This window comes from Hibiscus syriacus, unplaced genomic scaffold, assembly GCF_006381635.1.
Source record: "Hibiscus syriacus cultivar Baekdansim isolate YM2019G1 unplaced genomic scaffold, ASM638163v2 tig00004779_pilon, whole genome shotgun sequence".
Classification (NCBI taxonomy): domain Eukaryota; kingdom Viridiplantae; phylum Streptophyta; class Magnoliopsida; order Malvales; family Malvaceae; genus Hibiscus; species Hibiscus syriacus.
The window spans coordinates 1,171,061-1,195,318 of record NW_024062030.1 but is presented as its reverse complement, the minus strand read 5'-3'; the positions used below and the strand labels follow the sequence as shown (position 1 = coordinate 1,195,318).

Here is a 24,258-nt window from a genome sequence, read left to right as displayed (position 1 = left end):
AAGACATGTTGAAAACGTGGTCAATAGGGTTTATACCATTAGTTTTTGCTGCTGTTGGGAGAAAATTCAGAGGCTGTTGTGTGGTCAAAGGAGTTGTCAAAGGGTTTTGGTGGAGTGCGGTGACCATGTTTTGCCCCTTTGGTAAGGACACAAGAATTGGCTCTCTGCATGGCGGCCGCCCAGCAGAAAAAGTAATTTAAATTACTATATACTTCAACATGATTATTTGAAATTTATAAATTATTATGTGCAAGTTTAAGTTTATGTTTAATTCCGTTTGTTTAATTATATTTTATGTGTTGTAGTAATAGTGAGTAAATAGTAGTAAAATAATAAGAAAAATTGACAAAAATAAAAGTTTATATGAAAAACTCTAAAATAAAAAGAATATAGAAAAAAACAAAAGTTTTTTTTAAAAACACCGTTATATAATTTATTAAAAAGAAGAAAATACCTAAAATTAAAATAAAGGTTAACAATTATAATAGTGAATTAAACACATAGCATGACATTTTCCTATAATCATTAACATAAAAAAATAGTCACTTAAGATCACACAATGGATCATATAAGAAAAATATCATAAAATCTAATCATATAAATTCGAACAACGGGTAGATACTAACATATTTAATTACATTGGTAAACGAATAACAAAACGAGATCAAACTATCGAAAGACCACCGACAAACTGTTTATCAGATCCGATCAACGTGAGAAATCTATACACGAAAGCAACTCGCGTATCCAAATCCAATTCGAGAGTCTAAAGTAGGGAAGATCATTATGATAACAAAATAAGTATCATATTGATCAGTCGTGGCGATGTCAAATCTAACCATGATAAAAACATATCAAAATACAGAGGAAAACACATCATTTATGACATAGTTATTAACAATTAAAAAAAAAAAAAAAACCAAAGATGTAATATAAGAAAATAAAAGAAAAAAGAGTTGATGACGACAACCAACATTAAAATTGATGTTATCGTCTATCAACTAAAGATGAAAAAAATCGAACAGTTATTAGAGTTTTAGAGAGAGAAAAAAAAGGTTATTAGGGATTTATTTTAGAAGATACTAATTTAGGGTTTAATCTTAAATTACGAGAAAATTATATGATAATATTTAAGTTGATTGAGACACTTGAAAGCTTAATGTATTTGATGACACTCTAATATATTTGGAAAAAAAGGGATTTTTTATAAAATTTTACATAAAATAATATTAAATATAAAATTAACATAATTTTCTAGAAAATACTAACACTACTTTAAAAATATTTAATATCCCTTAAAAATAATTAACACCGCTACTTATCCATACTCATTCGAACAAAATTGTTTTATATAATTTTTTAATTATGATGTTGCAATTTAAATTATTTCATATAACCCTAAAAATATTTATATGGTTGTGTGGACACTAACTCTTGTTGAATACGCATTCACTACAAATCTTTAGTTTTCTTTCGATTTAATTTTTTATTTGTTATATTTTAAATTAATTAGATTTAGTTAAATCAAATTCGAGTTATAAATTATACTATTATAATAATTAACTTTTTGATACATATATTATATAATAATTAATTATCATTATATATTTTTAATTATAAAGTATGGATCACGCTTGATTTATCATCCTTTTGTTCCCAGAGAAAATAGTTGTTTGGAAAGGAAGAAAAAAGAAGAAGAAAATTGTATTTGTGATTTCAGATAATCAGGTTCTTTTCCTTTAAGCCTATTTTAATATATTTATTTTCCAGAAAAAAGAGAGACTATTTTTGTTTTTGTATCATCAAGTGTATTGGGGTTCATCGTTTCGATAATTTTGGGTAACACTTGAAAGCAATCGTAATCGAATAAAGAATTTAGGGTTTTGAGTATTTGATTGTTTTATTTAGTGCAATTGAAGAATTTGAAGAAAAAAATATTGTCTCCAAGCACAAGGAGTATGATTGTGCTGTTTTAGCATGATGATGAATTCCTGGTTGAAATGTTTGATCTGAAATATATAATTTTGAAGTGGATTTGACTGTAAATTTGAATGTCTTTGATCAAATAAGAGGTTGTAATCGCTTAGTTTGATTCATGGAAGTATCTAATTTGTTGTCTTATATCTAGATGAGAAACAGAGATCATGATTCATGATTCACACTGTTAGAGGTTGAACTGTGTATAGTTGTAGGCTGTTTTCGGTCAAGCAAGTTTTTGAATGGTATGCCGCTAGGTATCTGTGCTATTTTTCAGCTTCATGATTGTATTCCGACCGAACACGACATCCTTATGCATGGTTCCTTGGTGATCTCTAGTTTGATAAGGGAAACCACAGAATGAATCTTCTAAAGTAGGTTGTCTATTCGGTCAAATGGAAGAAACTTGTGATATCATGGATACTTGTGGGTATTTAGGCTAATCTATCTTCCGATATGCTAGTTACAACAATTCTTGTTCTTTACTTTTCTTCTTGCTTTATGAAGAGTTGAAATGAGTGATTCGTTCTGCTGAGATCTGAAGAGGAATCCAGCAATGGTCATTGGCATAGCTACTTTCTTGTATTAGATAAGCTTGATATCGAAATTTATAGCCAAATGAAGGGTCATGGGGGAATATAGACTTCCTTGTTCCTTTTCTTTTCAATCAATATCATTGATTGATTAGTTTCAATTAGAACGATCGTTGTTACTTCTTAATTGAGCTAGAAACTTGATAAAAATGGTCTGGTTCCACGAAGGTTGATTCTCGCACGCCTACTCGAGAACCTGTTTAAGGAGAAAGCCAGTAAGGATCACGGTTACTTTCTAGCCGAACTAGCTTCAAGGGAGAAGTATTGCAAGGAAAATGTCGAAGATAGAAAATGTCTCAACACGGTGTGTTCTTGTGTGGACCCGTGAGGAATGCTTTTCTCTCTGCTTGGAAAAGGTCGAATTACCAATATGTTCACGGCAACAAACCAGCCTTCTTAAGCGACAGACTGTCGAAGATAGAAAAGGGTGTCGTCGATTGTTTCTTGGTGCTCGCCGTAAGATGGAGGATAAATGCAAGTAGGGGTTTTGAGATGCTTACCGGTGTAGATGCTGATTCACTCGGACCGGTTTCGTTGCCAGGGTCCGACGAGTTGGAGTGGTGAATGAATTACCGTATGGAAAAATTAATTGTGATCGTGATTTTGGGTAATATTAGCAGGGATTTGTATATATTTTACAGTTCCTGATGATAGTTAGAGGTGTAGTTTTCTCGTTAGATTAAAATTACGTGACATGATTTAAATGAAAAGTGAGCTAATGATAATGGTTTTGTACATTTTTTTAACGGTTGAAATTTATAACTTAAATAATTAAATAATTAAATTTTAAGATATAAATCATAACTTAAATAATAAAATAATAATATAATTAAAATTTATATTTAAAACAATCAAATTAGATAATATGAGTGAAATTTATAACATGCATATAATATATGGATTGTCAGGATTTGATTAAAAAATTTATCGATTATTATTTCAGTTAGAATTTAAATTTTAAAATTTTTAAAGATATAGGATTAAAATCAATATTAAAATAATTAATTTAGAGTTCGATGATTAAATCTAAAACGTTTGAATACTATAAGGACTAATTAAAGAAATTTGAGCATTGAAAAGAATGAAGAATTAGACTTCCCCAGATGACAAGCATATTAGGGGCTTTGATATTTCAGTAGCTAAATTTGATCTTAAATTCTCTGAAAGCAAACAATCATTTTACTGCAGAAACCCTCTCTCCTCATCTCTTCAACATCCAAATTTCTGGGTTTTTTTTTTACCTCGACGTCTTCTTTTTTGGTGTTATTTTTGCCTGGGAAATGTCTTCTTTGTTCTCTAGCTTTAAGGGCACCGCACAATCCCTCACCGCAATCCGCCGTCCGTGGCGGGATTTCTTCGACATCACTGCCGTCGACATCCCAACCTCCGACGCCACCACCCGAATCGCCCAAAACCTAACCCATTTCCGCCTCAACTACACCATAGTCCTCCTCGTAATCCTCTGCTTATCCGTAATCTACCACCCTCTAGCCCTCGTCACATTCTTCGTCATCTTCCTCGCTTGGTTCTTTCTCTACCTCGCCCGGGATCGCGATGAGCCCATCGTGATCTTCGGCTTCTTGATCGACGACCGAGTTGTCCTTGCCGCGCTCGTCGGGTTGACGGTGGCCGGACTGGTCCTGACCCGCGTTTGGGGGAATGTTCTGGTGGCTGTTGCCGTCGGGGTCGGTTTCGTGTTCTTGCATGCGTTGTTGAGGAGTACGGACGATTTGGTAATGGATGATTTGGAGTCACCGTATGGGCACGTGCTTGCCGGCGGGGATGAGGAGCTCGATAGTCCTAGAGGGGATTATTCTGGTATTTGATTATTTGGGTTTTTTCTTTAGATTAAACATAGTACATTTGCAGAATTGTTTAACGTAGTCTCATTGATTACAATGAAAAACCATCCGAAATTATCAGTTTTTTTTTTATTTTCATTTTCCCACTACAATCTCTTGCATGTTTTCAATATCCTTGAACCGTTGTGTTCTAAAATTAGTTTGAATGAAAGTTGTTACTGTTGTTTTTAGTTGAATTTGGAAAGCATTGTTGTGAAAATTTTCATATAGGGATTGGCATTAATAGCAAAATTAATGCAGTGATAGGAACAAACTAGCAGTGTGTGTTAGGGTCACTATTTTTGCTTTCTTTGTTGATATGCTACCACAATGAATGTATGAAAACAATTCGCAATCACAATTTAAATCCCTATGGCTATTAAGAAAGTGTGCTATGAAGCTTGCTGAAAGTAGAGAATTGGGTGCAAACCACAAAATGAGGATGTTATGGCATTTGTGAAGTTGTGAAAGGTGAACCTGTCAAGCATCTTTTTTGCTTTGAAATGTTGATTTCGCAAGTCTGGTTTGATTTGTTTAGATGGATATTGTAGAAATGGAGAGTGGATAAATCGGGACGAGTATGTGGAGTACTAGAGTGTCTGTTGCACCATTTTCATGGTGCCTGATATTAGGATCTTATTCATTGGATAATGGGTGAACTGAGAAACTTGGAATGCCGTTATCACTACAAGAGCAAGCATTCGAGTTGTGCAAATGAAGCATGTTTCGAACTTGAAAGATTGTCTCAACATTGGCTCGTTTCGTAGTTAATGGAACAATGTTGATTTCACAAGTCTGGCCTGATTTGTTTATGGAAGTTGTAGAAATGGAGAGTGGAAATATACCGGGACCATTATGTAGATTGGCTGTTGCACCATTTTCATTGGGCCTGGTACTAAGATACCGGTGTTTGTGCCTCCCGGTTTGTCTTTGTTCATTGGATAATGGGTGTAGTGAGAAACTTGGAATGCCATTACCGTTACGATTGCAAGCTTCCTAGTTGTGCAAATGAAGCATGTTTCAAACTTGAGAGATTTTCCTCAACATTGTCTAGTATCTTAGTCAATGGAAGAAGTTGCCCGTCGTCAGAACTGATAGGGGACTGGTTTGGAAAGCTTTTGCAGGAATTCCCATGGATGCAAGTGCAGCAGCTCTTGGTGAGCGACCTACATCACGAGCTTGTATTCTTTATCCTATTACTCTAATCTCGATTCGAGTATCGGACATGAATATGTTCAATAATTTTACGTATTGGAAGTATTTTTAGAGGATCAAATCCCTTAAATAAGGTTTGACTACTAGTTTACAAAATACAGAAATCCTAGGCAAAAGAAGAAATAAAATTAGAATTGTAGCAAATTGACACATATATTTGGCGCCTAAAATGATGCCTTCAGCTCACTAAAATTGGAAACCACACTATAAAACAAATATATGTAACCCTAAAGAGATGTGTACAAAATCTCAGTCAGTTAGCCCTGCACTGCAAGGGCTTGCAAGTGATCTATGAAAACTTGTAAGCTCAAATCATCTGTAAATAAAATGTCTGAACCATCCGAGTAAGTCGAATCTTGAGTAACCGATGGGTTTAACTTGGCTAGAAGATACCTTGCTTGACTGCTATGCTGGTCACATTTAACAAGCTTTGGAGGTGGAACTCGTTCAGCCACCAATTGACCTGCATCGAGCTCTGGGGCTTCGAACAACTTTCTCAGATTCCCTTGGTTCGGGTCTTTATCATAACTGAGCTTTCTCCATTGAGCAATCTTGGATCCATAATGAATAACCACACAAAAGTAAGAGTCGAAGAGTAAAATAACATCCGGGGATAACGAGCGAATATCTAAGAGAACCGGAACCGGAGGTCCATCAAAGGAATATGTAGAAGTGTGGGTTGGATCATGACAATAGAATCCGTAACTCCTTCACGATTCAGCATCAGTCGAAAGAATGCAGTCTCATCGGGAGTGCTGTTAAAGGCATCAAGAAATTGGGACCTCCTTAAATAGAATATGAATTGGGGATAAAGCGAGAAGTTTGATGCAAGACGAAAAGACGAAGGATCTTCCTGTATATAGTCTCCGAACTTAGAAGCAAAATGTATAAGTGTATCATCCAGCCATCTGATAACATCTCTAGCAAGACATGTCTCTGCTCGATGGATGGCAAGTCTGGCAATAACTGCAGCTGCTGCTTCCTGATCAAACCCAGCACGAATTTCCGGTGATTGCTTTGCAACCCATCTTCTTGCAACGGTTGTCACCCGTTTCCGAATTCCCATGTTCCCATCTCTATAGCGTGTTATGAACTGTATCAAAAATGCAGCTCCCGGTTGAGGTTTATGTTCATGGTTTACTTGGAAGAAGAAAGCAATACATGTTTTACTAGCAAGTGTCCCCAACTTCCAGATATAAGTACCACCATCCCCGATCGCATTCTCACACACCAAAGTATTCAACTTCTGAAGAGAAACACAAGGTCCAAGGGCTCCGCAGATTTTTAAGTCTTTAGTAGTCACTATTTCGATGGTTGCATCGAAATACATCTTCAAATTCCCCTCTTCATTGTGACTACATATATGACGCATGCATTTTCTGAATTGATCGGATTCAAAAGACTCTCCAAGAATCAAGAATCCCCCCGAACTCTCAACAGGGACCTTCAGCTCCGCTGCTCCAACTTGATCCAGAGAACAAGCGAACAAATCAAGAATAACAGATGAATCACATAGCCTTTGTGATAATCTCTTATAAAAGTCGCAAGACTTTTGGTAGTACGGTGCCTGACCATTTATGAGATCCTTATGATTCCTAATTGCAATAGCAAGATCCGAGTCTACAACAATCCCAGGGCCACGAGTAGCAGGTCCAGATGTGAAGACCATGATCCTGGATCCCGTGTTAACCAAGCATCCTTCCAAAAGTCCAAGTGCTGTAGCTATTGCTGCTCCAGTCGATCTTTGAGGCCGATGACCTGGTGTCACCTGCACAGAGGAACGGATTTCCTCTATTGCAGATGTTATACTGAATTCACATTCCGAAATTGCCAGCAGAAAACTCTGCTTTTGGATAGCAGGACCCTTTCCAAGTTGCTGTATCTTTGTACCACCGATTCCGAGAAACTTTTGTATCTGAATACATCAAACGAACAAAATTAATCATAACACAGCTCAAAGCATTCCGAAAAAAGCAGTGCCGGGATCCTTAGCTCCACTCTTAAACATAATCTAACCACTTAAACAGTCACCATTCTCTTCTTTCAATTTAGTCTCCGAATACCTATGTGAGAAACTAAAAATTTCCCATCTTTCAGCTTAACCCGGAAAGAAAATTTTGCCCAAAACAAAAACTAGTACTTTCTAAGCAACCAAACAGTTCTCTCCACTGCTAAACAAGATGCGTTCACTACTGATACTTTCAACCTTTCAATTTAGCATCCAAATTACATTACAGTTTGAAACTAATAATTCAACATATAGAAAAATGGGGTCTTGATATATTTATCCCATTACCTGCTGGGAAGAGAGCTCGCGGTCACCATGAAACACGACAACCCTCAAACACTCCGAAAACCCGAGGTCATACACATTGACCATTGCATCAAATGTAACCAAGCCAACCAACGTGTTCTCCGGCAACTGTTCCACCAGGCGCCGCAACTCACTCTTAACCGCTCTCAACTCCTCTTCCTCCATACACCCATCAACCACGAACACAAACGCCGGCCCTCTTCCCCCCACCTCTCCAGCCATTGTAGACGTCATCGACGACAACGAAGACGATGACAACAACGACCCCATAGGCTTGGGAACGGAAGGCACGGTCTTTGCGTACTCAACGGAGCTGTAATTGGGGAAGAGCTCAGCCGGGAGGTTGGCTTCTTCGAGGGAAGAAGAGTAGGTTCGAGGGAAAGGGTTTTTGGAGAAACAGAAGGAGCAATACCAGATACGGTAGGTGTAATCGACGCGCGCGTAGGGGTTCAAAACGGCGCCGCATTTGGAACAAATGAGAGGCTCGTAAGGAAGGATCGGGAGCTCCGAGAACTCCGTCAACGGCGTGCACATGACGGAGAGTGGGATCGTCAATGAAGCGGCGTCGGGTTTTGATGTGGGCCATGAGTGCCACGGCCATCGTAGGCCCTCGATTGCTTCTAGTTCGTTGAAATCCATTTGAGAGAAAGGGAAAAAAAAGTTCACTTTTGATTTTTCAGCTTGGTGGAGAGAGATGGGGTTTATTTCGATGAAGCGAAAGTGAGGGAAAATGGGGTGGAAAGTGAAAAAACCCGGGTCCGGTGTAGAGTTTGCAGAACTTGATCGGAAGTTAATGATGGCGGCAGGCCGATTATGTATCTTTCATTATTCATTTCTTTGGTGGGTTTTGGCTTTGGCCTTGAGCAAGCTATACACCCAAACCCTTTTTTTATTATTTCTTTTTTTTATTTGTCTTAATATAAAATTTAATTCTTTTTTTCTTCTTCTTTGTCTAATGTTTTTGTGTTTAACATTTTTAATATTATTATTTAGATATTCCGTCTCAGTGACAATTGAAAAATTTATTAGAAATTAGTCAATTAATCAATATTCAGCGTATAACCTGATTTTTTATTTCTTTTAATATTTATAAAAATAAAATTTATAATTTTTTTAAAAAAAATCAAAATTTTCTTATTTTTTTTTCATAAAATATCCCAAGACCTTCAATTCTGATGCCGACCATCACCAGCGATCATCGACTCATCTACCAGTCACCAATCCATTGACCACTCATCTATCGATTGAAATAGATTTGTGTTAGGATTTAGGGTTTAGATTTAAATATTTGAATTTAGAAAATTTGGGAGTTTAAAGCTACAATTGATGACCGACGATCGGTGAATAGGTGACGAAAAATGGATAGACGGTTGGTGGGGGCGATAGCGGCGGTAGACGGTTGACGGGTTGGGTGGATGCTTTGGGATTGAGATTTTTTTTGAGATTTTAGAAATATTTTGGGACTTTTTGGAATAATAATAATAATTTTAAGTTTTTTATTTAAATAATTTTATAAATTTTATAAATATGTCACATATTGCATTTTAAGTGATTGACGAATTTTTTTAACATATTTTACGATCGATGCACCTAGATGATAATATTGAGCACATTAAACACTTAACTTGATTAAAAAAGTTTAGACACCCATACGAGAAAAGATGTATAATTTAGACCCTTTTTTATATTAAACCTTTTTGTTACTATCCTCCCCTCCCCTTTAAAAATTAAGCTTTTACTTTTTATAAATAACAATAATTTTAAAATCTGTTTTTTGTTTAACTTTCTATTTATAATTTTTTTTGTCTTATTTGTGTAGATTTCTTTCTCATATTTGTTTTTAGTTTAAATTTTATTATATAATAATGTGTTCAAGTTTAACACCTGAATTCCATTAAAACTGAGTGGGGGGGGGGGAAGAACAAAACACATGAACAAGAAGCTATGACAACCAAGACAATAGCAAAAAACACAAGCCCCCATCAGTGCATTACAAATGTCCCATGATCACTTCTTTAATCATGTCTATATATACCACGGAGGGCATTTCATAATTCGGAGATCTCCTACGGAAGCTGCCCTCAACCTGACGTTGGGCAACCTACTATCATGCCTCCCTCTTACCCCATTACATATGAAAAAAATGGTCAGCTAATTTATATAAACCAAATATATATATATAATAAAAATACATGAACACAATCCCAAAGCAAGGCTCAATTCCAGGATCTTGTTTCCAGCAGGCAGCAAATACATGTTGATTTCAGGCTCTGCTCTTGCATTTCTCCATTGCTCTTGGTGCTGCAAAAAGTATATAATGTTTTACATGATTATTCATTGTTGTTGAATATATATATGATGCTAGATGATTGTAAATAGAAGTTTGAATGTATACCGAGGCCGATTACTTCAGATCCTTTCATTATGCGTAAGCGTTTGCATGAATCAACAAACATACTGTCGAGTAAATATTGAAAGTGAGTGTATAGTTTTCGGGAAAGAGTTGGAGTTCTGTGGATGAAATTAACTTACTGCCATGGGACATCACCCACGAGCATCCAATCACCATCTTTATCTTCATAGCTTGGAACATAATCAGAACTGTTGAGAAGATCCATCAACTTGCTTTCGTTCATGAAGTCTATCATTCCTTGAGATCCATAATTACCTTAAAAAAACAGAAATGAAATATCAACTTGACCTGCGTTATATGACATATTCACATGGATGTTATCGAACCGGAATTCTGTATGTTTATGTTTTTTATATATATATATTTTATTGATAATATGTATACGCTTACCCATAGTGAAAGAACTGAATAGGCCAAGGCATCAGACAGTTCTTGGTAGCTTTTGTACATCTTCAAGTCTACCTTGCGAAGATATGGGGCACCGTCCATGCTCACCTTCACAAACGCTGCACTGCTAGCTTTCTCACTTTCCTCGACGGTGCTCTTGTTGTTAGCCATAACGTTCTTCCGGTACGATCGAACCGGTGGCCAACCCACCACCTGTGCCCTGAAAAGTCACAAAGATCTCGATTAAGTTCAGAGTCAAGTTGGATCGAATTATATGTAAGTAATCTTCGACTGCTAAATTTACAATATACAACTTAATTATCAATTAGAAATTGAGCCAATAACTAATTGAGAATGATCAAACTCGAAGAAACAAAATATAACCCTAATTGATACATGAAGAAACAGAAGCTATGGTGGTGTTATTATGACTTACTTGGCCGGTGGTTTGCAGGATCTTTGGCTGAAACTGGTTTCTCTTTGGAACCATTGTCTAGGCTCTTGTTAAGATCCATGTCAGTTTCCCTAGCCTGAAGATTAAGCTTCAAGTCGATAGTCTCCGAGAAGCCCCGTTTACCGGAAGTTCTCGGAGAGCTGTCGACTTCATTTCCACCACCACCACCGGGCAATCCTAGGCACAGCTCAGTTCCAAGCATGTTAACCACTGGAACAAAAAACTCTCTTCTTCTGTCTATCTTCTTCGATAATATATCTTCAGCTTCAGCTTCAGCTTCAAATTTTCCTTCTTCGACCAAATTGGAGAGAAAATGAATGAGAGACGGGGGAGGAGAGAAAGTGAGAAGAGCAAAACCCTCAATAGTATAAACTGTGGGGGCGAAGATTGTATGGCTGCATGTGTGTGTCACATCAAGGTTCATCCCAAGCAATGCAATTCAACAAATATTTTATATGTATGTATGTATGTAAAAGAACATGTATTTATTTATGATATAAACCGGAAGTATTCCCACAGATACAAATAAATAAATATATAAAATAATTGAACCGACATTTGCCCGCCCCCTATGATTAATGCCACATATATTGCTTAAAACAATTAAATCCTCAAATATATTTTTTTTCTTTTCTTTTATAGAAGGCCACTTTCTACCGGAAATTTCAGGTAATGTTCATAAAAGTTTACACTAAATCATATAAAAATATGTTTTAACATCTGAATTTAATATTAATATTCAATTTAAAATTTAAATATTTTTAGTCTGGTTAAAACCATGTGAACAACCTATAAAAGACTAACCTCCAATTATTTAAATATATTAGATATTGGTATATATGAATGAAGATCGAGTGATTGTGAAGGTCATTTGAAGGGCATGGAGGTGAGTTAGAGAGAGGTCACATCCCTACGAGAAGGAAGCATCCATAACCCAAGCTGTGCCCTTGCCTTGTGCCCATCTTCATCCCCATTCATGTTGTATTCTTTCCTCCTAACTTACTTTTATATCGTTATCGTATCATATCACACCATTATATATTACTATTGTCATATACATTGTCTATTTATAAATATATATAAATAAATTAGTTAATTGTTTTCCAGAAATTATTAATTATATATTTAGTTCAAAATTATAGAATAATTTGTAAAAAAAAAGTGCAATAATTATAAATGTCCTAAATTTATGTCCTGATTTTCCAAATTCTTAATCCTCTTGTAAGAATTGGAACAAGTACTTTAGTTACTTTAATTATACTTAATTTAGTGAAACTCACTAAATATAATGATTATTTAAACATAATATATGCATAATTATATTCAAATTCAATAATGTGTTATTTTTCAAACAAATTCTGCAAATATCAAGTACTTAATACATAAGCAATGTATAATTTCATTCACTTATGATGAATTAACCAATATCATGTCATTAAAAATGAAGTTATATATATATATATATATATATATATATATATTAAAGTTTTTGAGCACCTAATACAATAATTAATAATTAGGATGACTAATGTAGTTTATTAGTTTATGGTCCTACAAAACGATATGTATTATAAGTCAGAAAGGAGAATCTTTTTCACAATGGTATTATTCCCAATGTTGGTGTAATTTGGGACAGTCCACGCCATAGTGGGGGCTGACTAACCAACTCTTCCCATTTAGGGGTGTAAACGAGCCGAGTCGAGCTCGAGTATTGCTGAGCTCGGCTCGACTTGAAAACTTTGAAATGGAGTTCGACTCGAAAATTTGGAGCTTAAAATTTTCAAACTCAATTTGAACTCGAAATCTTAAACTGAAGCTTGTGAGCAGCTCGAAATGAAAAAAAAATCTTAAACTTAACTCGATCGAAACCTCAAACTCAAACTTAAACCTGAACCTTAAATACATAAAAATCTTATTGTATTTTTTTTGCTCGGCAAGATGAATTTTATTAATTAAACAAACCTATATTAAGAGTCTCGTTAAAAATCTCTCTAAACTTAGTTGGAGGAAAAGAGTACTCTTAACAAGGTACAAAGTACATGTCCACTGACGCTAACAAAACGAAAACATCAAAGCGGACACTGGCCCTCCCCAACAATCCCAATAATTAAATTCACAGCATTTCCGAACAAAGAACAGCCTTATCTCAAAACTGACCAGCCCTCTCGAATAAAAATAACAGAGCATCATATAGAATTTGACTGCTCTACTATAAATTGTCGAGAACTCATCCCCAATTTAAAACCAGATCATTCTGGATATTTGGCACCCTACATCCTTCTCCATTTTCAACAAATCCCAAAGCTTTTTAATTTCTTTTGCTAGATCCTCACACTCCATACATAAATGTTAATATTATTAATAATTTATTTTTTTTAAATAAAATCTTAATATATTATATTTTCGCGGCGTTCATGAGCTTTTCGAGTCGAGTATCAAGTAGCTTGTTTCGGCTTGTTAAGAACTCGAGTCGAGCTCAAGCTCGAGTTGAGTCCATTCGATCCGAGTATTTATCGAGCCTTGACCGAGTCGATCTCGAGTAGCTCGCGATCTGTCTCGTCTCATTTACAGTCATATTCCCATTGTAAAAATATGTCTTAGGTCATAATGTATATCACCCTTTGATTTATTCCATGTCTATCTTTGTTTATGCGCTAATCTGTGATTAACCCTTTTTTAAGCCATATAAGTGCCCAAGATTTTTCAAGTCAAACATTAGTTTTTTTACTCATTATTTTATTTTGGTTTTATTCATAAATTAGCCCTTGAACTTGGTAATTTTTCTCAATTTCGTATATGAACTTTTCTCCATAACTTTGGAAAAAACTCTTAACATATGGCATTACTTGAACAAGTCTAGTTTCCTCCGTTCATTCACCCCATTACAAGAAGACTCTTAACATATGGCATCGTATGTGAGAAGTCGTCTTGGATTCAGGGATAGACCGAGGGGTTGAGCTGTAAGTAAGCATTAGAGTTTTAGAATTGTATTGTAAAGAGACAAGTTAGGGTTTGAAGCAAAGACGAGAGTAGTCATCGGAGAAGGGGCAGGCATGATGATGGGATGATGTTCCAGGAGATGGGACCTCTTTCGATTCAACCATGAATGGTTATCGATGCTTGGACGTGGCTTCATCACCATCTGTCACTTCTTCTTTTAGTTTGACCTTCATTTTCAACTCGCTTGTAAATCGTATCCATTCCGAGTTTGCAATCACAACCCGACAGCCATGCAGACACAAACAAAACCATTAGCTTTCACATCTCCTTCATACGGCAAGATGGATCCTATTCCGAACCAAAAGAAAACCCTAACAGGTAATAATATTTTATTCGAATTTAAATTTAGATATTAATTATCATAATTTATAAATTAAAATATATTTAAAATTATAATATTGTTAATATTATAGCTCGAACCCTCAACTTAAATTGAGTAATTCATACAATCATACTCATTGTTAGGTCAAACAATAAGTTTCAAGAACAAATCATATTTAATTAATTATTAATAAGTTTAATCTCTATTTTTTCTCGTTTCATTCATCTTCTAATTTTCTTATATCATTTTCATCGTCAGAAACGATATCAGTCATAGATCGATCGTCAATCGATAATTTTTCTTTTTATTTTCTCCATCTTTCTTCCTCTAGCTTTGTCATGATTTTGATTGTGTTTTTCTTTTGCATATTTGAACTACGTAATTTTATTGATCCATCGCTGCTAATTTAAACCTTGAGGGTGGTTCTTTTTATGGATAGACATTTATAATCACTAAAGGTGAGTCGCACTTGAGTTGTGATAAGGTAAATTTTCAATGTGTAGTAATTATTATATATATTTTTATAATAATATTGATGATATTTATCTTTTATCGTCAATAATCATATTTATTTGTATTTTCAATAAAATCATATAATAGACGGAACCTATTAGGATATAACTTATAAGCAAATTTTTTTCATGTAAAACGAATCGTGCCATTTGATGAATGAATGAAACTATATCACAGATTCAGTTCAAATTCACGTATGAACTTCGATTACGACAAAGAACAATATTTTTTTTTGTAATTTCAAATCAAATCAGCTTTACAATGAAACTAGACTCATTTTCACAAATGTTTCTCAAGTTTTCATGCATGCATGTGCAATGTCTCCGCTGCTATCAACAAATCCATTGGTTTATGCCAAACATAATGGTCCTCAAAAACTTGGATTATTATCCTATTTAGGACTAAGGGTTTAAAGTTATATATGTATCTTAACCAACGACCACTTGGTCTAGTGGGATGAGGCACTAGATCCCTTAAGCAAGATCAAGGGTTCGAATCTTGGCGTTTGTGAATGGAGCAAACTGGGTTGGGAGGGTCACCCTCGCCTCTGCAGTACCCCATCTGGATTAGTCGGTTAATAGATCGGATACCAGTGAATGAATCCCCACCCATTTAATGCAAGGGAAAGGTGCCCTCAAATTTTGTGTAGGTCACTGTCCTCTCATATTAAGTGTGTGGGGTTCCTTCTACAGGGTTCTGTTTTGGCATTTTGGCCTTGTTTTGGGGCCATTTCTACAGTTTGAAAACCCTAGTGCCCCAATGCCAGTATATTTTCCTTTATAAGTTACTGTGCCCTTTCTCTACATGGAATATCTATTATATCTGTAATCTAAATACATTAAGTTATGAGTTATTATTTCATACATTGACGGAGTCTTATTTAAGGACTTTAAACCTTAATGTTGATGAGTCGCATTCAAAAGCTTGGCGGATTCCAACTGTTGACGAGTCGTATTTCGAATGCATTATCCAACCTGGGGAAGATCTTAGAGGATCAAATTCTACAAAATAGAAACCGAAAAACTTCGATTTCGAGTTTGTTAAACATCGTGATCGAATTTAAGGTCACACTCATCATGCACCACAAAGACACGGGCTTTGAGTTTCGGGGAATACCACAAGTTTTAACTAACAACTTTGGTGAAAGATATTTCGTCAATTGCTCTCGTTTGCATTGCTGGAGCAATAACGGTGCCATAACCGTGTTGGGATGAATATCCCATGCACGCATGCAGAGACAGCTATCGTGCTCGAACATTAATTTGTGCTAAAGCTTTGGTAAGAGAAACCCTCGTTAGGTTTGGTTTCCGGAACATGTTTCGATGCTTAAGTCGTTATGGAATAAAGAATACACAAAAAAAATGAAGGAATTATCAATGGATTTTCAATAAAAGATACCCTTTTGACGTACGTGCATATCAATGGATGATATAAGATCAAAGTTAGAGGGTATGGTTTAGTGACTAAGGATCAAAGTGTTAAGATTTATAATTTAGAGTTTTGGATTTTAGGATTTAGAACAAGTAATAGTATTAAATAATATATATGAAATTAAAATAATTCATTAACGTGACACTATATCTTTTGGATAAGATCAGAGATTCGAAGCTTGACATTATAAATACAATACACTAAGTTGAAAAACTATTTTCGTAATGAACCTTATAATATCCAATCTAAATTAATCAGCCGATAAATCCAATATATTCCTCTAATAATGTATCAAATAGAGAAATACTAACCATAAGTGGATCATGTTTGCTTGGAGAAAAAGATTTTTTTGAGAACAAAATCTATCAAATAATAGGGGCTGGATGTTATGTGTATGAGTAATGTAGAACAAGAATATTAATGATTAAACATCTTTTTAATGTGCACGGGTGAGGCTGAAATGGACCCTCCTCAATAATTCTCATGCTCCCATCTCTTTCTCAATTGACTGTCCATACGAAATTATTTAAACTTATATTATACTCAAAATTCTTATTTTAAAAAAACTAAATCGTATATTTCGTTTAAATCAGTTTGTCGATCTTATTGTTTAGCTCTAGATCAAAAGATTAAAGAATAAAAGGAAATTAAATTGTTTACATTCCCAAGTTAACAACAAAGAGGGTAGATTAAATGAATTTATATTCCCAAGTTAGAATGTAATAAATATTAATCAACACTGTCAAGTGCAAGCTTTAACTAATTAATTAATTAAAAAATTAATTTTGAATTTTAACTGAGATTAGGAATAATTCAAGAGCTGACACATGACACACCATGAAGATGAACTCCTTTGAGCCCCACATGGTACTGCACTGCCCCAAGATGGACCCTTTTATCACATGGGGATGTTGTCTTAGCTTTTGCCTTCAATATTTTAATCTAAGCTCCATATATGGTAGACACATTAGTTTTAATTATTCTAAAATTTAGTGGAACCGAATTTTAAACAAAGATAAAATTCTTTTAATATTTTTTATTTTTTATTTACAAAACTCGAATAATGATCAAGAGTTATGCTCGTGATAGATCAAGGTCGGGAGAAATAGGGAGAAACGCATAATTTTATGTTGAAAGATAAATTTATAAAATTTTAGGAAAACAAAAAAATTATTACTAAAATATATTAAAAATATCTAAAATATATAAAATCTATCACTAGATAAAAGACTTAGTCTCCTGGTACATTATTTTTAATATATTAATTATTATCATATATGATTTGCTTATGAATTATATAAATCATATTTATAAATAATAATGAACGGTGATTAAATTTATATTAAGGAATAATAGATAAAGAGCTTTAACTGTAAAGTTATATGTTAATTCAATTGTAAATTTACGGTTCAGGGTCTTAAAATTTTATTTCTCATTTTTGATCTCTCATTATTTATTTTTTTAATTTCATGTATTGGGTTAGAGAAGATTAAGGATGGGTACGATACTCATATTCGATAAATTTTGACCTAATTTAATTTTATAGGGTTATTTTTATTTTTATTTTGTTTTGAAAATTTGAGTTGGAATTTGGTCGGCTTTCTTTAAGGATAAGATAGGATCGAGTTTAGGTTTAAGGTGAAAAAAATCTCTGATCTAAAATAATAGTTTAATTATCCATTATGTAGAGACAATTGAAATATACTCTCTTATCTATATATATTTTTCAATTAGGTCTCTATTTTACCTAATAAAAATTAAATAAATAGATGAGTTAGGATCCACTTACATCTAGTGTAAAACTTTTAGTTTAACATATTTTTAGGATCATTGGATGAGTGAAAATAGACGACTGATATTATCTTATTATTTTTTCCTGCAAATATTTTTTCATTTATTATTGTTAATCCCAGTTATATATTTTCATTCATCCAAACGGTTCTAAAAGTTGTAAAATTAAAACATTTTACAGAATGTAATCGGATTTTCTCTCTCTAAATACGACAACAAGGAAAATCCTTATAGAATAATAAAATTATATATTAACTCAATGATAATTTTTTATTTGGAGAAAAATTTATTGTGAATATCTAAAATTTGATAAAATTACATCAAATCTCTTTAAAAAAAATATAAAATTGTAAATAAATATAATAATAAAATAACATTTTAATTCCCTTTAAAAATTTATAATTTAAATATAATTATCTTTTAACTTGGGCTTGCTGAGATTGTCCCCACCATTGTCCCCCTTATTACAAGGCAGTTTGCCTCAAAGTTGCTGCCATTGCTACCGACAACATAGCTTGCATTTGTCCATAATTCATGCATTGAGAGAATAATAAGGCTTTGCCCATCACCACTCTTCAATAAACCCTATAAAAATACCTTCATCTGCATCCACCATTCCCACCACCAATCCTTCAAGTAAAACTACAAGAAGAAGAAGAAGAAGAAGAAGAAACAAAGAAACATGATGGAAAGCAGTGCAGCATATGAAAATGATCTCAACTTAAAGGCAACTGAACTAAGATTAGGGTTGCCAGGAACAACTGATGATGAAGAAGAAACAGCAGTTTCCAGTGTTAGAACCTACAAGCGACCATTGCAGGAGGATACTGATCATGAGAAATGTGGAGGAAATGGCAAATCTGAATCTCAGAATGAAACATCCCCTCCTTCCAAGTAAGTTTGCAAAAATAAAAACAAATATTTACCCCTTTTTTTTCATGAACTAATGGATGGGTTTGTTTGCAACATGTAGAGCACAAATTGTGGGGTGGCCGCCGGTTCAGTCCTATAGGAAGAACAACTCTCAGTCGAAGAAAACCGAGTCAGAGCCCGGGATTTATGTGAAAGTGAGCATGGATGGAGCACCGTATCTGAGGAAGATTGACTTGAGAGTTTACAAGGGGTATCCTGAGCTGTTGCAGGCTTTGGAGAACATGTTCAGGTTCACCATAGGTAAGAATCTGGATATGTGATGAGGTTTTATGGTCATTTCTTTGGAGGTGAAAGGACTTGAGATTTCATCTTCCTCAGGTGAATACTCTGAAAGAGAAGGCTACAAAGGATCTGATTATGCACCTACGTATGAAGACAAAGATGGAGATTGGATGCTTGTCGGTGATGTTCCTTGGCAGTAAGTACACCCACATATACCTATTCTTACTTATAGATACAAAATTGTGAAACTTACAAGGTTGTCTTTTTTTTTTTTTTTACAGAATGTTCATCACATCTTGCAAGAGACTGAGAATCATGAAAGGATCCGAAGCTAGGGGATTAGGTTGTGGTGTATGAGAAGATTCAGTCTTATTATATCCACAACACATCTATCTTTGAGGGAGAGAAAAGTAGTTTGAGCTTGGGTTGTCGAAGGAGATTGTTTGGATCGGATTCTCTCGGTTGCTCAGAATTCAGAAAAATTCAATCGGCTGCTGGGGAAAATTTACAAGGAAAAACAGATCAAGCAAACATGTATATGTATATTTGGTGGTTTGATTATATGTAATACTCTGGTTTTGATGTTATATTATATAACCATCAAACCATCAAACTAGAACTAGATTGAAGGAAAAAATCAGAGGAAAAAGAAAAAGGATACATGGGGTTATCCGACTTTTTTTTCATATTCGTTTTATAATTCATGTTCAAGTTCGTCCGGGGACTATATCCCCGAATTTGGTTATGTATACGCATGTTATTGTTGAACCTAGAAAAATACGAGTGTTTTGTTACTTTTGTTTTCATAAATAAATGTTTCCATTATATGTGTTCATAAATTCCTATTCTGGGTTAACTATGCATAACGAAAGAAAATAAAAGGAGAGAGATCCCAGCAGATTAAGGAGATTTGCAAAGGTTGACAAATCTACAGTTTATGGATTATTAATGCTTTAATTTTACAGCTTATTTATTTGTGTGACATTCAAGCATTAACAGGAGAAACAAAACACTTGTGTTTTGATTTTGATGTCTGTCGGAAGCTTGGATTAATTAGGACTCTTATAGATCTTTTAAGATTTTAAAAAGATGAGACATTTCAAGATACATAAAAAGGATAAGTGATAAATGGTTGAAGACATCTCGATTTACATATATATGAACCACATTGAAAAATTTATTACAAATAAGTTGATGTTCCGCACAAAGTTTTAGTTTTTAAAGAAAAAGCTTTCTTTGATTATATATATATATATAGAAGTATATGTATATGTATGGGTGAATTCACGAGATAATGTTCTCGATTTTTTTTTTCACGATATGGTGCACACACGAGATTAATTGTTGGAATGGGGTGAATTATACAGTGATCATAGGACGCCATGCAATCCAGGCGATCTTGTAGGACGCCATGCAATCCAGGCGACATACGGGTTGACATACGAGCCATACGAGCCAATGGTTCTCCCCATGCATACGAGCCATACGAGCGTTCTCCCCATGCGAGGTGGCCATACGGGGTGACATACGGGTTGACATACGGGGTGACATACGAGCCATACGAGCCAATGGTTCTCCCCATGCATACGAGCCATACGAGCCAATAGTTCTCCCCATGCATAGGAGCCATACGAGCGTTCTCCCCATGCGAGCCATACGAGCGTTCTCCCCATGCGAGGTAGGAGCCATACGAGCGTTCTCCCCATGCGAGCCATACGAGCGTTCTCCCCATGCGAGGTGTGCATGCAGTGGAATAGAGAGGTCGCCATGCAGCCTAGGCGACCTTGTAGGTCGCCATGTGGTCCCGGCGACCTTGTAGGTCGCCATGTGGTCCCGGCGACCTTGTAGGTCGCCATGTAGTCCCGGCGCCATTCCCATCATCCATTCCCATCATCCATTCACATGCAGCCATATAGATTCCTTCCTTCACGTGCTCCCCGCTGCATGCTGCATGCCTACAGCTCCCAATGAAACCATGTGAACCATTTGAGCCAATGCATGCATGTGAAATAATTGGTACAATAATTGAACCATTGCTGCGTGAAATATCATAGCTGCAATTGTACAATTATTGGTGAAATAATTGAGGCAGCCGGTTGGTGAAATAATTGAGGCAGCCGGTTATAAAAGAAAGAAAGAAAGGGAGAAGAGATTGCAGAAGAAAGGGAGAAGAGATTGCAGCCGAGAAAGAAAGAAAGGGAGAAAGGAAAGAAAGAAGGAGAAAGGGAGATAAGGTAATTTTTTTTATATTTAAATTAGTTTATTATTATAAATGTTTAATTTGTTAGTTTAGGGTTTATGGTAAAACAAAAAGCAGCTAATTAGTTTGTTAGTTTAGGGTTATATGATTGTTAGTTTAAGTTATAGTATACATAAATTAAAAATTATTTAATTAGTAAATGTTTGATAGTTATATAGTTAAAAAATAATTAATTAGTTTGTTTTGTTAATAGTTAGTTATATAAAAAAATTATTTAATTAGTTTGTGTTAGTTAAATAGTTAAGTTATATTTGTTTGTTGAATTTATATTATATAAAAAATTAGTTAGTAAGTTTATTAGTAGTATATTATAATGAAAAAATAGTTTATTAGTTAGTTTTAGTTATATAGAAGAATATTTTATTAGTTGTTTAAGGGTTTAGCGTTTACGTTTAACTTATATTTTAAAAAGTTTAGTTTGTTAGTTTATTAGTTTATTATATTATAAGTTATTATATTAAAGTTTAGTGTTGTAAATTAGTTAGTTAGTTTATATTAGATTATATTAAATGATTTTTTAAATATTGTTGTTTAATTTTTTTACAGATTCATTACAATGGCTGACCAAATTCCACTGTTGAGGCTTGACAATGAACATATTTCAAGTCATTTGGGAATAATGGTGAATAAAATATTTGTTTAATGAATTATAATTAATAAATATTTGAATATTATTTTATGATTGTGATAATTTTTTTGAAATATTAATTGTAGGAGGACGAGCAGCGAGTCCTTCGTCTTCGACTACATAAAGTGCCCAAGCCACACCCACTAATAGAAGAAAATTTGCAAGAGGCTGGATTTTGGTATATCACATTTGTGCGAGATTACAAGTTGGTCCCAGGTTTGATCAGTGCGTTGATTGAACGTTGGAGACCAGAAACGCACACGTTTCATTTGCCGTGTGGCGAATGCACGATAACTTTGGAGGATGTGGCAATGCAACTCGGGGTCCAAACTAATGGGATGCCGGTGGTAATGTCACATGAGTTTAATAAGGTGGAACAACTTTGCAACTTGTTTCTTGGGAAAGCGCCCGTACCACCAGAGTGTAAAGGGTGGCGGGTGAGGTTGTCATGGTTGAAGAATGAATTTCAACTTCAATCAAATAGTACAGAGCACGAAATTATATATGCAACACGAGCATATATATTACAATTGATTGGGGGAATTTTGATGCCTGATAAATCCGGTAGTTATGTTCACACTCAGTATCTTCTTTTTTTAACAAATTTTGAGAATTGTAGGCAATATAGCTGGGGTTCGGCGATATTGGCGTTCTTGTATCGTGAGATGTGCAAGGCGTCATTAGTCGTGAATGATAATAATACAGTAGAAATCGGTGGATGTCTATTGCTGCTACAATCATGGGCTTGGCATAGACTTCCGTTTTTGACACTATATGTATGACAGAAGGTAAATGGTTAGTGAGATAATTAAAGTAGTTATAGCTTTTATCAGGGAAATCTTATCGAGCAATGAGAAGATTTCTGGGGCTCAGTAAACATTGTTTTTTGTAATATTGTGTCTTTTGGCTAAAGGGTGCTTTGTTTGCAGCCCCATGCCTTTGAAGCTAATCTACCTGACTACTTTTTAATTCATGTTGGCTATGAAATTAACTGTTATATATAATAATATGCATCATTCTCCACTGCTAGTTACAGACTTGCAGTAAACAAAAGGCTGAAAGGTGTTAAGGAACATAATCTGACAAGATAAAGGTATTTGACAGACGTAATCCTAAGTTTATTTAGGTGTCGGAATAATATTTGAATACAAATTGTATTAAAATTGTTTTCATTGTCTAGCATGCGACCATCGAGGATGTAATTAGGATCAAATATTAAATCAAACATGAAAGGGGATTGAATATCACGAATCCATCAACTGTAAAATGGCAACGGTTTCGAGACCTTTACGACAGTCCCCGAATCATCGGAACCCCAAACTCCAATCCAGGATGATAATGGCGCAGCCACTGTAATCATCCTTTGTCTTTAACACAAAATGTACACAAGTCCTGTTAAATCTTTGTTAAGTTTACAAGTGCCCCTGTAAGTAAACGAATGCCTACTTTCGGGGTTTTTCTCGACAATACCACGACCAGTATAACAGCACAGATATTTCAACCTCCTTCATCTTGCAGTTCACAACTCTAACCTCGAAAATGTTCTCATTGTATCGAAGTTGTTGCCGGATTGTTCACACCTGTTGATTATAATAGTATGTGCGCTGTCAGATAAATGATGTCTGAGCAGCCAATGTTTCATCAGTCACTATCAATGATCTTTCAAGGAAATAGGACAAAGGAAAGAGCTGAGATCCGGTTTCGTCATATGTGGTTTGGGGCACATACTACCTCTGGTTAGTTAGTTATACACGCCCGAGAAGCCTTTTCATGATGGAGATGGATCACTCTCCGGTTTCCTCTCCGATGATTCTTTAACATTCTCATCGTTGCTGTCACCGGATAGTGATTGATTAGCAATTCGATCAGAAACTACAACTACAGCATGGCCCTGAACCACAGGATCTTTTTGTTTAGAAGAATCACCTTCACTAGGTGTATCGACTGAAGATGGATACGAAATG

General features: G+C 34.9%; 2 protein-coding genes and 3 pseudogenes across 3 annotated transcripts; 3 read left to right on the top strand and 2 right to left on the bottom strand.

Annotated features, from left to right (window-relative positions):
* The first annotated feature begins 5 nt into the window (after positions 1-5).
* On the top strand, positions 6-3,225 carry LOC120197814 (annotated as a pseudogene).
* Positions 3,226-3,692: 467 nt separating this feature from the next.
* On the top strand, positions 3,693-4,610 carry LOC120198743 (PRA1 family protein D-like). The gene is made up of 2 exons (XM_039200028.1): positions 3,693-3,715; positions 3,851-4,610. The coding sequence occupies exon 2, from the start codon at positions 3,851-3,853 to the stop codon at positions 4,394-4,396; it is 546 nt and encodes a 181-aa protein (XP_039055959.1). The 5' UTR covers positions 3,693-3,715; the 3' UTR covers positions 4,397-4,610.
* Positions 4,611-5,733: 1,123 nt separating this feature from the next.
* Positions 5,734-8,798, bottom strand: LOC120198741 (annotated as a pseudogene).
* A 1,310-nt stretch (positions 8,799-10,108) lies between these two features.
* Positions 10,109-11,618, bottom strand: LOC120197806 (annotated as a pseudogene).
* A 7,254-nt stretch (positions 11,619-18,872) lies between these two features.
* Positions 18,873-19,993, top strand: LOC120198742 (auxin-responsive protein IAA4-like). Of its 2 annotated transcripts, XM_039200027.1 has the most exons (5): positions 18,873-19,145; positions 19,225-19,424; positions 19,503-19,602; positions 19,688-19,764; positions 19,885-19,993. In XM_039200027.1, exons 1-4 carry the CDS (start codon positions 18,934-18,936, stop codon positions 19,761-19,763), a joined length of 588 nt encoding a protein of 195 aa, XP_039055958.1. In that variant the 5' UTR covers positions 18,873-18,933; the 3' UTR covers position 19,764; positions 19,885-19,993. The 2 variants fall into 2 exon arrangements, with proteins under 2 accessions (XP_039055958.1, XP_039055957.1); XM_039200026.1 differs by having other exon boundaries at positions 19,688-19,888.
* Positions 19,994-24,258: the final 4,265 nt, after the last annotated feature.